Source organism: Mustelus asterias, chromosome 5 (genome assembly GCF_964213995.1).
Source record: "Mustelus asterias chromosome 5, sMusAst1.hap1.1, whole genome shotgun sequence".
In the NCBI taxonomy this organism is placed as follows: Eukaryota; Metazoa; Chordata; class Chondrichthyes; order Carcharhiniformes; family Triakidae; genus Mustelus; species Mustelus asterias.
Window position 1 is genome coordinate 138726946 of NC_135805.1, and position 14222 is coordinate 138741167.

General features: G+C 49.5%; 1 protein-coding gene across 1 annotated transcript in view; it reads left to right on the top strand.

Annotated features, from left to right (window-relative positions):
- Positions 1–5500, top strand: part of vit (vitrin) — a 69904-nt gene extending 64404 nt beyond the window's left edge. Inside the window, exons 20-21 of the mRNA XM_078213375.1 lie at positions 3405–4599; positions 4990–5500. Of these exons, the coding sequence (XP_078069501.1) occupies positions 3405–3583 (179 nt within the window). The 3' untranslated portion in view covers positions 3584–4599; positions 4990–5500. The remainder of the gene's footprint in view (positions 1–3404; positions 4600–4989) is intronic.
- The last annotated feature ends 8722 nt before the right edge of the window (positions 5501–14222 follow it).

The window sequence follows — 14222 nt, forward strand, 5'->3', positions numbered from 1 at the left end:
GGGGAGCACACTGACAGTGTACTGGGCACTGGGACAGTGTGTGGGGAGCACACTGACAGTGTACTGGGCACTGGGACAGTGTGTGGGGAGCGAGCACACTGACAGTGTACTGGGCACTGGGACAGTGTGTGAGGAGAGTGCACTGACAGTGTACTGGGCACTGGGACAGTGTGTGGGGAGAGCACGCTGACAGTGTACTGGGCACTGGGACAGTGTGTGGGGAGAGAGCACTGACAGTGTACTGGGCACTGGGACAGTGTGTGGGGAGCACACTGACAGTGTACTGGGCACTGGGACAGTGTGTGGGGAGCACACTGACAGTGTACTGGGCACTGGGACAGTGTGTGGGGAGCACACTGACAGTGTACTGGGCACTGGGACAGTGTGTGGGGAGCACACTGACAGTGTACTGGGCACTGGGACAGTGTGTGGGGAGCACACTGACAGTGTACTGGGCACTGGGACAGTGTGTGGGGAGCACACTGACAGTGTACTGGGCACTGGGACAGTGTGTGGGGAGCACACTGACAGTGTACTGGGCACTGGGACAGTGTGTGGGGAGCACACTGACAGTGTACTGGGCACTGGGACAGTGTGTGGGGAGCACACTGCCACTGTACTGGGCACTGGGACAGTGTGTGGGGAGCGAGCACACTGACAGTGTACTGGGCACTGGGACAGTGTGTGGGGAGCACACTGACAGTGTACTGGGCACTGGGACAGTGATTGAGGAGAGAGCACTGACAGTGTACTGGGCACTGGGACAGTTTGTGGGGAGCACACTGACAGTGTACTGGGCACTGGGACAGTGTGTGGGGAGCACACTGACAGTGTACTGGGCACTGGGACAGTGTGTGGGGAGCACACTGACAGTGTACTGGGCACTGGGACAGTGTGTGGGGAGCACACTGACTGTACTGGGCACTGGGACAGTGTGTGGAGAGTGCACTGACAGTGTACTGGGCACTGGGACAGTGTGTGGGGAGCACACTGACTGTACTGGGCACTGGGACAGTGTGTGGAGAGTGCACTGACAGTGTACTGGGCACTGGGACAGTGTGTGGGGAGCACACTGACAGTGTACTGGGCACTGGGACAGTGTGTGGAGAGTGCACTGACAGTGTACTGGGCACTGGGACAGTGTGTGGGGAGCACACTGACAGTGTACTGGGCACTGGGACAGTGTGTGGAGAGTGCACTGACAGTGTACTGGGCACTGGGACAGTGTGTGGGGAGCACACTGACAGTGTACTGGGCCCTGGGACAGTGTGTGGAGAGTGCACTGACAGTGTACTGGGCACTGGGACAGTGTGTGGGGAGCACACTGACAGTGTACTGGGCACTGGGACAGTGTGTGGAGAGTGCACTGACAGTGTACTGGGCACTGGGACAGTGTGTGGGGAGCACACTGACAGTGTACTGGGCACTGGGATTGTGTATATATTTTAATGAGGGTTTAATGGACCATTATTTTCCGGAAGTATTAAGGGATATTCGGCAAAGAGTTAGATCACCAAAGAGCCGTGAGCTCCCTGAGTGCAGGGTCCAGGCTTTGGGACGAATTGGCCTCTTCCTGTTCCTATGATCCGATCTGCAACCTCTCATTCCTGCTCCCGTTTCAATAAATCTCAACTAACCGTCCATTCCAGACAGAATCAACCCCAATGTTGTCTCCTTCATCCTTCCCCAGACTTGGGAAAAGTGACCAGGTTCGGACTCTTATCATTCCTCCTGATAGAAGTCTTCAAAATAACGTCATCGCCAATTTGGGTAGAGTGAGAGAAATGTCTCCATGGATGGAAGATTCCAAAACTAGGAGTTCTTGATTCATTATTATCACATATATTAACATACAGTGAAAAGTATTGTTTCTTGCACGTTGTACAGATAAAGCATACCATTCATAGAGTACAAAGGGAAGAAGGAAAGTCATAGAGTCATAGAGGTTTACAGCATGGAAACAGATCCTACGGCCTAACTTTTCCATGCTGCCCTTTTAACCACTAAGCTAGTCCTAATTGCCCGCATTTGGCCCATATCCCTCTATACCCATCTTACCCAAAGGAGCAGTTGCAGAATGTAGTGTTACAGTCATAGCTCGGGTGTAGAGAAAGATCAACTTAATATAAGGTAGGTCCATTCAAAAGTCTGATGGCAGCAGGGAAGAAGCTGTTCTTGAGTCGGTTGGTACGTGACCTCAGACTTTTGTATCTTTTTCCTGATGGAAGAAAGTGGAAGAGAGAATGTCTGGGGTGTGGGGTCCTCGATTATGCTGGCTGCTTTTCTGAGGCAGCGGGAAGTGTAGACAGAGTCAATGGATGGGAGGCTGGTTTGCGTGATGGACTGGGCTTCATTCACGACCCTTTGTAGTTTCTTGCAGTCTTGGGCAGAGCAGGAGCCAGACCAAGCTGTGATACAACCAGAAAGGATGCTTTCTATGGTGCATCTGTAAAAGTTGGTGAGAGTCATGGCTGACATGCCAAATTTCCTTGGCCTCCTGAGAAAATAGAAATATAGGATGGTCACTAATAAATCCAGGAGGGAAATTCAGGAGGAACTTATTTACTAAAAATGCGGTGAGAATGTGGAACTCACTACGAGAAGAAGTAGGGGCATGAATGGTTTAGAGGCGGTGGCCTCGTGGTATTATCACTAGAACATTAATCCAGAAACTCAGCTAATGTTCTGGGGACCCGGGTTCGAATCCCGCCACGGCAGATGGTGGAATTTGAATTCAATAAAAAGTATCTGGAATTAAGAATCTACTGATAATCATGAAACCATTGTCGATTGTCGGAAAAACCCATCTGGTTCACTAATGTCCTTTAGGGAAGAAAATCTGCCGTCCTTACCTGGTCTGGCCTACATGTGACTCCAGAGCCACAGCAATGTGGTTGACTCTCAACTATTCTCGGGCAACTAGGGATGGGCAATAAATGCTGGCCAGCCAAAGACGCCCATGTCCCACAAATAGTTCAGAAGATATAGGAGCAGAATTCGGCCATTCGGCCCATCGAGTCCACTCCGCCATTCAATCATGGCTGATATGCTCCTCATCCCCATTTTCCTGCCTTCTCCCCATAACCCTTCACCCCATTACCAATTAAAAATCTGTCTAACTCCTCCTTTACTCACTGTCCCAGCATCCACCGCACTTTGGGGTAGCGAATTCCACAGATTTGGGAGAAGTAGTTTCTCCTCAACTCTGTTTTACATTTGTTACCCCTTAGCCTAAGACTATGACCTCTCGTCCCAGAATGCCCCACAAGAGGGAGCATTAAGGGGGAGCAATAAGTTTATTTATTAGTGTCCTGGATGCTGGTGTGGGCCTGTTGGGCTGATGGGCCTGTTTCTGTGCGGTAAGATTCTGTGTTGTTTATCCCTGTTGCTGGTTTCTCTTGCAGGTGTGATTGCCTATGCTGTGGGCATTGCCTGGGCAGCCATGGATGAGTTGGCGTACATTGCGACAGACCCCGACCAGGACCACTTGTTCTTCGTTGACGAGTTCGACAACTTGTATCAATTTGTAGCCCGGATTGTGGACAACATCTGTCAGGAATTTAATTCACAGCCGCGTAACTGAGCAAAGGCTGGAGAGTTGAAGAGTGAGACTGTAGTCACTGTCTGTAGCTGTTCAATACCTATTTACTGTGTATAAGGCAAGCTTCAATCTCGCCACCTGTCCAGCACATGGGATAGGACATGTTCCACACTTTCAGCTTTTCTTGTAGACGCCAGACTTCCAGAGGCTTCATAGATGTGAGGTTTTCCTGAGACCATCCTTGTGTGAGCAGCCAATTCCCATTGGTCCATTGGGAGCAACTGTCCCAAACTGCCCATCCGGTTCTTAACCACATCCCAAAATTCCTGGAGGGCTCCAACCCTTGCAGAGCAGAATCGTCCGGCTGCTCTCTGTTTCACCCCTCCCCTGTACGTGTGGAACAAGCAGAGCAGCAGCTGGTCCATCTGGGCCCACGAGCAGCCCCCATCCATCCTAGAAAGGTGGGAAGCTCCCATTCCACTTCCTGGGTGAGGCCTGGTGTGGGGGACATCCTAACTCTGTTGTATTGGAACCAGTTGGGAGCACAGAGCAGAATTCATGGACTCGCTCAGGAAACCAGGCTGCTACCCCCAAAACTGCCCCTCCTGGAGTAAGCATTATGATACTGTCCTCCTCACCATCTCTGCCACTCACGCCAGGAGATGACTGAAACAGATGAAGAGTGGAGGGAAATGCCAGTGGAGCCGGGTCCCGCTGGAGCCGCCCCAGTGGAGCCGGGTCCCGCTGGAGCCGCCCCAGTGGAGCCGGGTCCCGCTGGAGCCGCCCCAGTGGAGCCGGGTCCCGCTGGAGCCGCCCCAGTGGAGCCGGGTCCCGCTGGAGCCGCCCCAGTGGAGCCGGGTCCCGCTGGAGCCGCCCCAGTGGAGCCGGGTCCCGCTGGAGCCGCCCCAGAGGAGCCGGGTCCCGCTGGAGCCGCCCCAGTGGAGCCGGGTCCCGCTGGAGCCGCCCCAGTGGAGCCGGGTCCCGCTGGAGCCGCCCCAGTGGAGCCGGGTCCCGCTGGAGCCGCCCCAGTGGAGCCGGGTCCCGCTGGAGCCGCCCCAGTGGAGCCGGGTCCCGCTGGAGCCGCCCCAGTGGAGCCGGGTCCCGCTGGAGCCGCCCCAGTGGAGCCGGGTCCCGCTGGAGCCGCCCCAGTGGAGCCGGGTCCCGCTGGAGCCGCCCCAGTGGAGCCGGGTCCCGCTGGAGCCGCCCCAGTGGAGCCGGGTCCCGCTGGAGCCGCCCCAGTGGAGCCGGGTCCCGCTGGAGCCGCCCCAGTGGAGCCGGGTCCCGCTGGAGCCGCCCCAGTGGAGCCGGGTCCCGCTGGAGCCGCCCCAGTGGAGCCGGGTCCCGCTGGAGCCGCCCCAGTGGAGCCGGGTCCCGCTGGAGCCGCCCCAGTGGAGCCGGGTCCCGCTGGAGCCGCCCCAGTGGAGCCGGTCCCGCTGGAGCCGCCCCAGTGGAGCCGGGTCCCGCTGGAGCCGCCCCAGTGGAGCCGGGTCCCGCTGGAGCCGCCCCAGTGGAGCCGGGTCCCGTTGGAGCAATGTTCTGCTCCATATTAATCTTTCAATCAACACAGGAAAGTATTTGTTGGTGATTATCACATTGCTGTTTGTGGGAGCTTGCTGTGCACAAATTGGCAGCTGCATTTCCTACATTAGAACAGTGAGGACCTTCCAAAGTATGTCATTGGCTGTAAACTGCTTGGGGACGTCCTGAGCTTGTGGAAAGGTGCTCAGTCTGTCCTTTGATTCACCTTAAACCAAACCGGAATTGTGGGTGCACTGTCTGAGATTCTGGTGCTCGGTGCACTCTCTCCCAACACAAATGCCTCCAGCTCTTTTCTAAAACATTCATCCATCTTCCCCGTCCTTTTAAAGAAAAGTGTGCGCAATGTACTGTGGAAAAAGATCAAGAAATTGATGGAATAGCAAGGTTATCCATTAAATAACTTGTAGAGTTGTGTAAGTCATTGGAGTATCGTGTACAGTTTTGGTCACCCTGTTATAGGAAAGACATTGATAAACTGGAAAGAGTGCAGAGATTTCTGAGGATGTTGCCAGGTCTACGCGGCCCGAGTTAGAGGGAGTGGTTGGCCAGACTAGGACTTTATTCCTTGGAATGTAGGAGAATGAAGGGTGACCTTACTGAGGTTTATAAAATCATGAGAGGCATCGATAGGATGAACACAAGGGGTGGGATTTTACGTCCTCACTCGTTCAAAATCGTAAAAGCCTGCTCGAGGTCCATGCACCTTTCCATGGTCCGCCCCCTCGCCCATTCCGATTCCCGTGGCGGGCAGGGCGGTAAAACTCCAGCCATAGTTGTTTTCCCAGGGGAGGGGAATTGAAAACGAGAGGGCAGAGGTTTTAGGTGAGAGGGGAAAGAGTTAAAAGGGACCTGACGGGCAACTTCTTCACGCAGAGGGTGGTGTGTGTATGGAATGGGCTGCCAGAGAAAGTGGTTGAGGCAGGTTCAATAACAACATTTAAAAAGCAATTGGATAAGTCCATGGATGGGGAAGGATTAGAGGGATATGGGCCAAATGCAGGCAATTCATAGAAACCCGACAATACAGAAAGAGGCCATTCGGCCCATCGACTCTGCACCGACCACAATCCCACCCAGGCCCTACCCCCATATCCCTACATATTTACCCACTAATCCCTCTAATCTACGCATCTCAGGACACTAAGGGCAATTTTATCATGGCCAATCAACCTAACCCGCACATCTTTGGACTGTGGGAGGAAACTGGAGCACCCGGAGGAAACCCACGCAGACACGAGGAGAATGTGCAAACTCCACACAGACAGTGGCCCAAGCCAGGAATCGAACCCAGGTCCTTGGAGCTGTGAAGCAGCAGTGCTAACCACTGTGCTACTGTGCCGCCCACTAGCTAGGACTAGCTGGGAGGGCACCATGTTGGCATGGAGCGATTGGGCCGAAGGGCCTGTTTCCATGCTGTACTGAGTCAGAGAGGTGCCCAGCCTCCGTCCTCAGTCTGTGCTGAGTTACTGTCAGACCTGAACAGGCACTTCAGACTGGGCACAATGGGGCAAGTGAAACGTAGTGAGTGTTATGGAAACAGACAGTACAACCTCATGGGCAGCAAACACGCTGGGTGCTTTCGGGTGAGTGTAGGTGTGGGGAAATCAACCTCCATCTCCAGTTCACCATTCAGCAACCCACCTGCTGGACATGGGTATTAGAACAGGATCAATAGCTCTGCAAAGACCCCTGTGCCATTCACCAACAGGGTACCACAGCTGAATGAGGCCAACTCGGGGAGGTACAGGAGGATGACCAACGTCCCTGGAACTGGACACTCTATTCCAGCTGAAAAGAATTGGTATTGGAGGTTGGTGGCTGGACCAGGACACACAAGGCCAGCTGCACAAATCCCACAATCTTGTGAAACTGAATTTGGTAGTTGAGTTGGTCGTTAGGAAGGCAAGTGCAATGTTAGCATTCATTTTGAATACAAAATAGAATGCAAATCAGGGATGTACTGCTCAGGCTTTATAAGGCTCTGGTCAGACCATGTTTGAAATATCGTGAGCAATTGTGGGCCACATATTTAAGAAAAGATGCGCTGGCCTTGGAAAGGGTCCAGAGGAAGTTCATGGGAATAATCCCAGGAATGGAAAGCTTGACATTTCAGGAGAGTCTGGGGACTCTAGGTCTGTACTCGATGGAGTTTAGAAGGATTTGGGGGATTGTGTGGTGGGGGGGTGGGGGGAGACTCATTGAAACTTACAGAATACTGAAAGGCCTGGATAGAGTGGACGCGGGGAAGGTGTTTCCATTAGTTGGAGAGACTCGGATCCGAGGGCACAGCCGCAGAGTAAAGGGACGACCCTTTAGAACCGAGATGAGGAGGAATTTCTTCAGCCAGAGGCTGGTGAATCTGTGGAATTCATTGCCACAGAAGGCTGTGGAGGCCGGGCCATTGAGTGTATTTAAGACAGAGATAGATAGGTTCTTGATTGGTAAGGGGGTCAAAGGTTACGGGGAAAAGGTGGGAGAATGGGGTTGAGAAACTTATCAGCCATGATTGAATGGTGGAGCAGACTCGATGGACCGAATGGCCTAATTCTGCTCCCAGATCTTATGGTCGTTAGCGAGGAGCAGCAGGGGGTAGGATGTTGGCGGTGGAATGAGTGATAAATGCCAAATTTCTGTTGAAAACCTATCCGCATGATCATGTCCCCCAGGAGAAGGAAGCTGCCACTCTAACCCAGTCTGGCCTGGCCTCCAGTCCTACACCATGTGGTTAACTCTTTATAGCCCTCAGAGCACCAAGGAATGGACAATAAATCCTCCTCCACCATTATCAGCCACACCCCTAAGGACAAAACCACAGCATCTTGCCTCATACGTATTGTTTGCATTCGGATGATATTTAAGACACACCCATTCATCATGACAGATACAGAGAGGTCTTTTGGCTTAAATATTCATGTGGAGCTGCAGGCTAACAGCTATTGTGTACGATACATGTACAGTTATTTTATAAACTGAAACTAAATGCTTATAATCTGCAAAGTAACAGTCAAAAGTCCAGTTTTGGAGATAAGATTGTGAAAGGACCTTTCAGGTGTCATCAGAGTCTGGGCCTCAGTGGGATTGGTACGTGATTCCATATTCAAATAAAAGTTACAAATATCCAACTTGTGATGTGTGTATTTATTGGTCAAAATGGCCTTTGTGACTGGATTGTAAAAGCCTGGAAGCTGTCTGGACCCAAGCTCTGAATTCTATCTGACCAATCTTTTGGTAAATTTTTAATACCTGTGTCTCGGTGTCAAATTTTTATCGCCTAATATTCGTGAAGTGCTTTGGGGTGTTTTACAGCATTGAAAATACTGTTTAGATGCCAGTTGTCACTCAAAATGACTCCCATCGTCATTGCATGTTTAAAATTGAATTCCCAGTTCTCAATGATCTAAGTCTCTTGCTGGTTGATCATGAGGAGAGGGTGGGGAGGGGTGGAAGGAATTGGTTAGAAGCCAAAAGCAGAGATGAGTCATCAGAACAACAATGTGGCTAAAGAGATGTTTCAAATTGTTTGGTGAAAAAAGATGCTCGGCAAAGTCAGGATATCGTTTCTTGAATCAATCTGCAGCGATGGCTTTTTAGACTGGGTGTGGAAGACAATAGAGCAGGGCAAAGATACTGATTTGATTTATTGTCACGTATTGGTATACAGTGAAAAGTATTGTTTCTTGCATGTTATACGGACAAAGCATACCGTTCGTAGAGTACATGGTAAACGGTACACGGCAGCACAGTGGTTAGCACTGCTGCCTCTCAGCGCCAGGGACATGGGTGTGATTCTGGCCTCAGGTCACTGTCTGTGCGGAGTTTGCACACTCTCCCCGTGTCTGCGTGGGTTTCCTCCGGGTGCTCCGGTTTCCTCCCACAGTCCGAAAGACGTGCTGGTTAGGTTGATTGGCCATGGTAAATTCCTCCATGGTGTCAGGGGGATTAGCAAGGTAAATACATGGGGTTATGGGGATAGAGCCCAGGTGGGATTGTGGTCGCTGCAGACTCGATGGGCCAAACAGCCTCCTTCTGCATTGGAGGGATTCTATGATGAAATATAGGTGAGAAGGGAAGGAGAGAGTGCAGAATGTAGTGTTAGTCATAGCTAGGGTGTAGAGAGAGATCAACTAAATGCAAGATAAATCCATTCAAAAGTCTGATAGCGGCAGGGAAGAAGTTGTTCTTGAATCAGTACGTGATCTCAGACTTTCATATCTTTTTCCCAACAGAAGAAGGTCGAAGAGAGTATGTCCAGGGTGCGTGGGATTGTGCTGGCTGCTTTTCCAAGGCAACGGGAAGTATAGACAGAGTCAATGGATAGGAGGCTGGTTTGCGTGATGGACTGGGGCTACGTTCATGACCCTTTGTAGTTTGTTGCGGTCTTGGCAGAGCAGGAGTCAGACCAAGCTGTTATACATCCAGAAAAGATGCTTTCAAATTGTGTGTAAAAATTGGTGAGAGTCGTAGCGGACAGCCTGAGAAAGTGGCGGCGTTGGTGGACTTTCTTAACTATAGCATCAAAGGGAAAGTGATGTGATCTTCCAATGAAAGGGGTCCTGCAGCGATATCTTCACGTAACTCAAACAGCTACATCAAAAACAGAAAATGCTGGAAAATCATTGCTACCAGGACTTGACGGTTTGAGTTATAAGGCGAGGCTGGATAGACTGGGACTTTTTTTCCCTGGAGCGTAGGAGGGTTAGGGGTGATCTTATCGAGGTCTACAAAATAATGAGGGGCATAGATCTGCTAGATAGTCAACATATTTTCCCAAAGGTAGGGGGGGGGGGGGTTTAGAACCAGAGGGCATAGGTTTCATGTGAGAGGGGAGAGGTACAAAAGGGTCCAGAGCGGCAATTTTTTCACACACAGGATTGTGTGTGTCTGGAACGAGCTGCCAGGGGTACTAGTAGAGGCGGGTACAATTTTATCTTTTAAAAAGCATTTAGACAGTAAGATGGGTATGGAGGGATATGGGCCAAACGCGGGCAATTGGGACTAGCTTAGTGGTAAAAACTGGGTGGCATGGACAAGTTGTGCCACGGTGCCCATTTCCTTGCTGTAAACCTCTATGACTCTATCTCAGCAGGTCTGACAGCATCTGTGGAGAGAGAATAAAGCCAACGTTTTGAATCAGGCTCTTGACTCTCAAAAAGGGTCATCTGGACTTGAAACGTTGGCTCAATTCTCTCTCCACAGATGCTGTCAGTCCTGCTGAGATTTTCCAGCATTTTCTGTTTTTGATTTGATTTGATTTATTGTCACGTGTATTTACAGTGAAAAATATTGTTTCTTGCGTACTATACAGACAAAATATACCGTTCATAGAGAAGGAAATGAGAGAGTGCAGAATGTAGTGGTTACAGTCATAGCTAGGGTGTAGAGAAAGATCAACTTAATGCAAGGTAAGTCCATTCAAAAGTCTGACAGCAGCAGGGAAGAAGCTGTTCTTGAGTCGGTTGGTACGTGACCTCAGACTTTTGTATCTTTGTCCCGAAGGAAGAAGATGGAAGAGAGAATGTCCGGGGTGCGTGGGGTCCTTAATTATGCTGGCTGCTTTGCCGAGGTTTGCGTGATGGATTGGGCTACATTCACGACCTTTTTTAGATCCTTGCGGTCTTGGGCAGAGCAGGAGCCAGACCAATGCTTTCTATGGTGCATCTGTAAAAGTTGGTGAGAGTCAAAGCGGACATGCCAAATTTCCTTAGCCTTCTGAGAAAGTAGAGGCGTTGGTGGGCTTTCTTAACTTTAGTGTCAGCATGGGGGGTCCAGGACAGGTTGTTGGTGATCTGGACGCCTAAAAGCTCGAAGCTCTCGACCCTTTCGACTTCATCCCCATTGATGTAGACAGGGGCATGTCCTCCTTTACGCTTCCTGAAGTCGATGACAATCTCCTTTGTTTTGTTGACATTGAGGGAGAGATTATTGTTGCCGCACCAGTTCACCAGATTCTCTATCTCTTTCCTGTACTCTGTCTCAACATTGTTTGAGATCTGACCCACGATGGTGGTGTCATCAGCAAACCTGGAAATCGGATTGGAGGGGAATTTGACTGCACAGTCATAGGTGTATAAGGAGTATAGTAGGGGGCTGAGAACACAGCCCTGTGGGGCATCTGTTGTGGATGATCGTGGAGGAGGTGTTGTTGTCTATCCTTACTGATTGTGGTCTGCGAGTTAGGAAGTTCAGGATCCAGTCGCAGAGAGAGGTGCCGAGGCCCAGGCCATGGAGTTTGGAGATGAATTTCTTGGGAATAATAGTGTTGAAGGCTGAGCTGTAGTCAATAAATAGGAGTCTGACATAGGTGTTCTTGTTATCTAGGTGTTCCAGGGTTGAGTGCAGGATGCAGAGATCCTTCAGCATGATCTGGACAGGTTGGGTGAGTGGGCAAATCAATGGCAGATGCAGTATAATTTGGATATATGTGAGGTTATTCACTTTGGAAGCAACACCAAGGCGGCAGATTACTACCTGAATGGCTGTAAATTGGGAGAGGGGAGTGTGCAGCGGGACCTGGGTGTCCTTGTGCACGAGTCGCTGAAGGTAAGCATGCAAGTGCAGTAGGCGATAAAGAAGGCAAATGGTATGTTGGCCTTCATTGCGAAAAACTTTGAGTACAGGAGCAGGGATGTGTTGTAATTATACAGGACCTTGGTAAGGCCACACCTAGAATGTTGTGTGCAGTTTTGGTCTCCTTTTCTGAGGAAGGATGTTCTTGCTCTCGAGGGAGTGCAGCGAAGGTTTACCAGGCTGATTCTGGGGATGGCGGGACTGATGTATGAGGAGAGATTGACTAGATTAGGATTGTTTTCGCTGGAGTTCAGATGAATGAGGGGGGAAATCGCATAGAGGCTTATAAAATTCTAACAGGACTAGACAGGGTAGAAGCAGGGAGGATGTTCCCGATGGGGGGAGTCCAGAATCAGGGGTCACAGTCTGAGGATTCAGGGTAGACCATTTAGGACGGAGACGAGGAGACATTTCTTCATCCAAAGAGTGGTGAGCCTGTGGAATTCATTAACACAGGAAGTAGTTGATCCCAAAACATTGAATGTATTCAAGAGGCGGCTGGATATAGCACTTGGGGCGAATGGGATTAAAGGTTATCGGGAGAAAACAGGATTAGGCTATTGAGTTGGATAATCAGCCATGATTGTGATGAATGGCGGAGGAGGCTCGAAGGGCCAACTTGCCTAATTCTGCTCCTATATCTTATGGTCTTAACCTAACACTCGTACAAGCCTTTTGGAGTCAAGAAAGCAGAGATTTACGTGGCTTGATCCGTTAGTATAACTTTCCAAAAACCTTTCAGCAAATCTTACGAACAAAGTCTGAATTTCCAACTGTATCAATGCACTGGTAAGTCAGGGAATTTTGGATAAGAATCGGTTTGTGTTACAGCAATATGATTCTGTATTAATTACAGAAAAGTGATCAATCAGGTTTTGGTACCAGTACAACTAGAGAACTCCAGCTATGAGGGGAGGCGATGGCCTAGCGGTATTATCGCTAGCTGAGTTTTTGGATTAACGTCCTGGGGACCCGGATTCGAATGCCACCAGGGCAGGTGGTGGAATTTGAATTTTTTAAAAAAATCTGGAATGAAGATACTACTGATGACCATGAAACCATTGTTGGAAAAACCCATCTGGTTCACTAATGTCCTTTAGGGAAGGAAATCTGCCGTCCTTACCCGGTCTGGCCTACATGTGACTCCAGAGCCACAGCAATGTGGTTGACTCTCAACTGCCCCCAGGAAACTAGGGATGGATAATATGCTGGCCAGCCAGCGACGCCCATGTCCCACAAATGAATTTTTAAAAAAACTTTGACTCAGTTCAATTATATCATTTTCCAGGATTGAGTCATTAAGTGTTTAGGTTGATGGGTGTAGCATTTCCCACATTAACGTCAGATATCTCTGACAGATGGTGTAATGACCTATCCACATTTCCTAACAGCTCCTTACCAGGGGTTCAAACTGAGAACTTCCGATCTCCGACTCATTGAACAAGTCTATTCATGTCACCATTACTACCTGGGGTACACTCACTGGTCGATTAGTTTCCCCGTCATAAGACTTTTTCAGCATATTTATATGACACACTTGCTGATGCTTCCTTCTGTCTGGGATACTAATTATATAGTTCACCTATTTTTGTCACCTTTTAACATAATAAGATCCACTAACTTCCAGCAGTTCACCTGGCAAAGTAACAGAACCAGTATTTTATCCCCAGGTTAAAAAGTTTGAGTTTCAGCTGTCTTATCCACTCTGTTTATCCTTGCTTGTCACGAAGACTGGTCATATAATCTAAGAGAGTAGCTTCTTCTCCGGGGCCATACCTTCTTCTGAGATAGTAATCGACTTCAGGAAGCATAGTGGAGAACATGGCCCCGTCTACATCAATGGTGATGAAGCAAAAATGGTTGAGAACTTCAAGTTTCTAGGTGTCCAGATCACCAACAACCTGTTCTGGTCCCGCCCTGCCGATGCTACAGTTAAGAAAGCCCCACCAACGCCTCTACTTTCTCAGGAGACTAAGGAAATTTGACATGTCCGCTGTGACTCTCACCAACTTTTACAGATGCACCATAGAAAGCATTCTTTCTGGTTGCATCGCAGCTTGGTATGGCTCCTGCTCTGCCCAAGACCACAAAAAACTACAAAGGATCATGAATGTAGCCTCCCAAACCAGCCTCCCATCCATTGACTCCGTCTACACTTCCTGTTGCCTCGGAAAAGCAGCCAGCATAATCAAGGAACCCACACACTCTGGACATTCTTCCACCTTCTTCTGTCAGGAAAAAGATACAAAAGTCTGAGGTCATGTGCCAACTGACTCAAGAACAGCTTCTTCCCTGCTGCCATCAGACTTTTGAATGGACTTACCTTGCATTAAACTGATCTTTCTCCACACCCTAGCTATGACTGTAACACTACATTTTGCACCCTCTCCTTTCCTTCTCCCCTATGCACTCTATGAACGGTGTTCTTTGTTTGTATAATGCACGAGAAACAATACTTTTCACGGCAAACTAATAAATCAAATCCTCTTGAATTAATTTGTGGTCCATTCCTTCATATTCAAAAACCAACTCAATGCGTCAACTGGTTTCAGCTCCTTTAAAGTACAACTCTAAT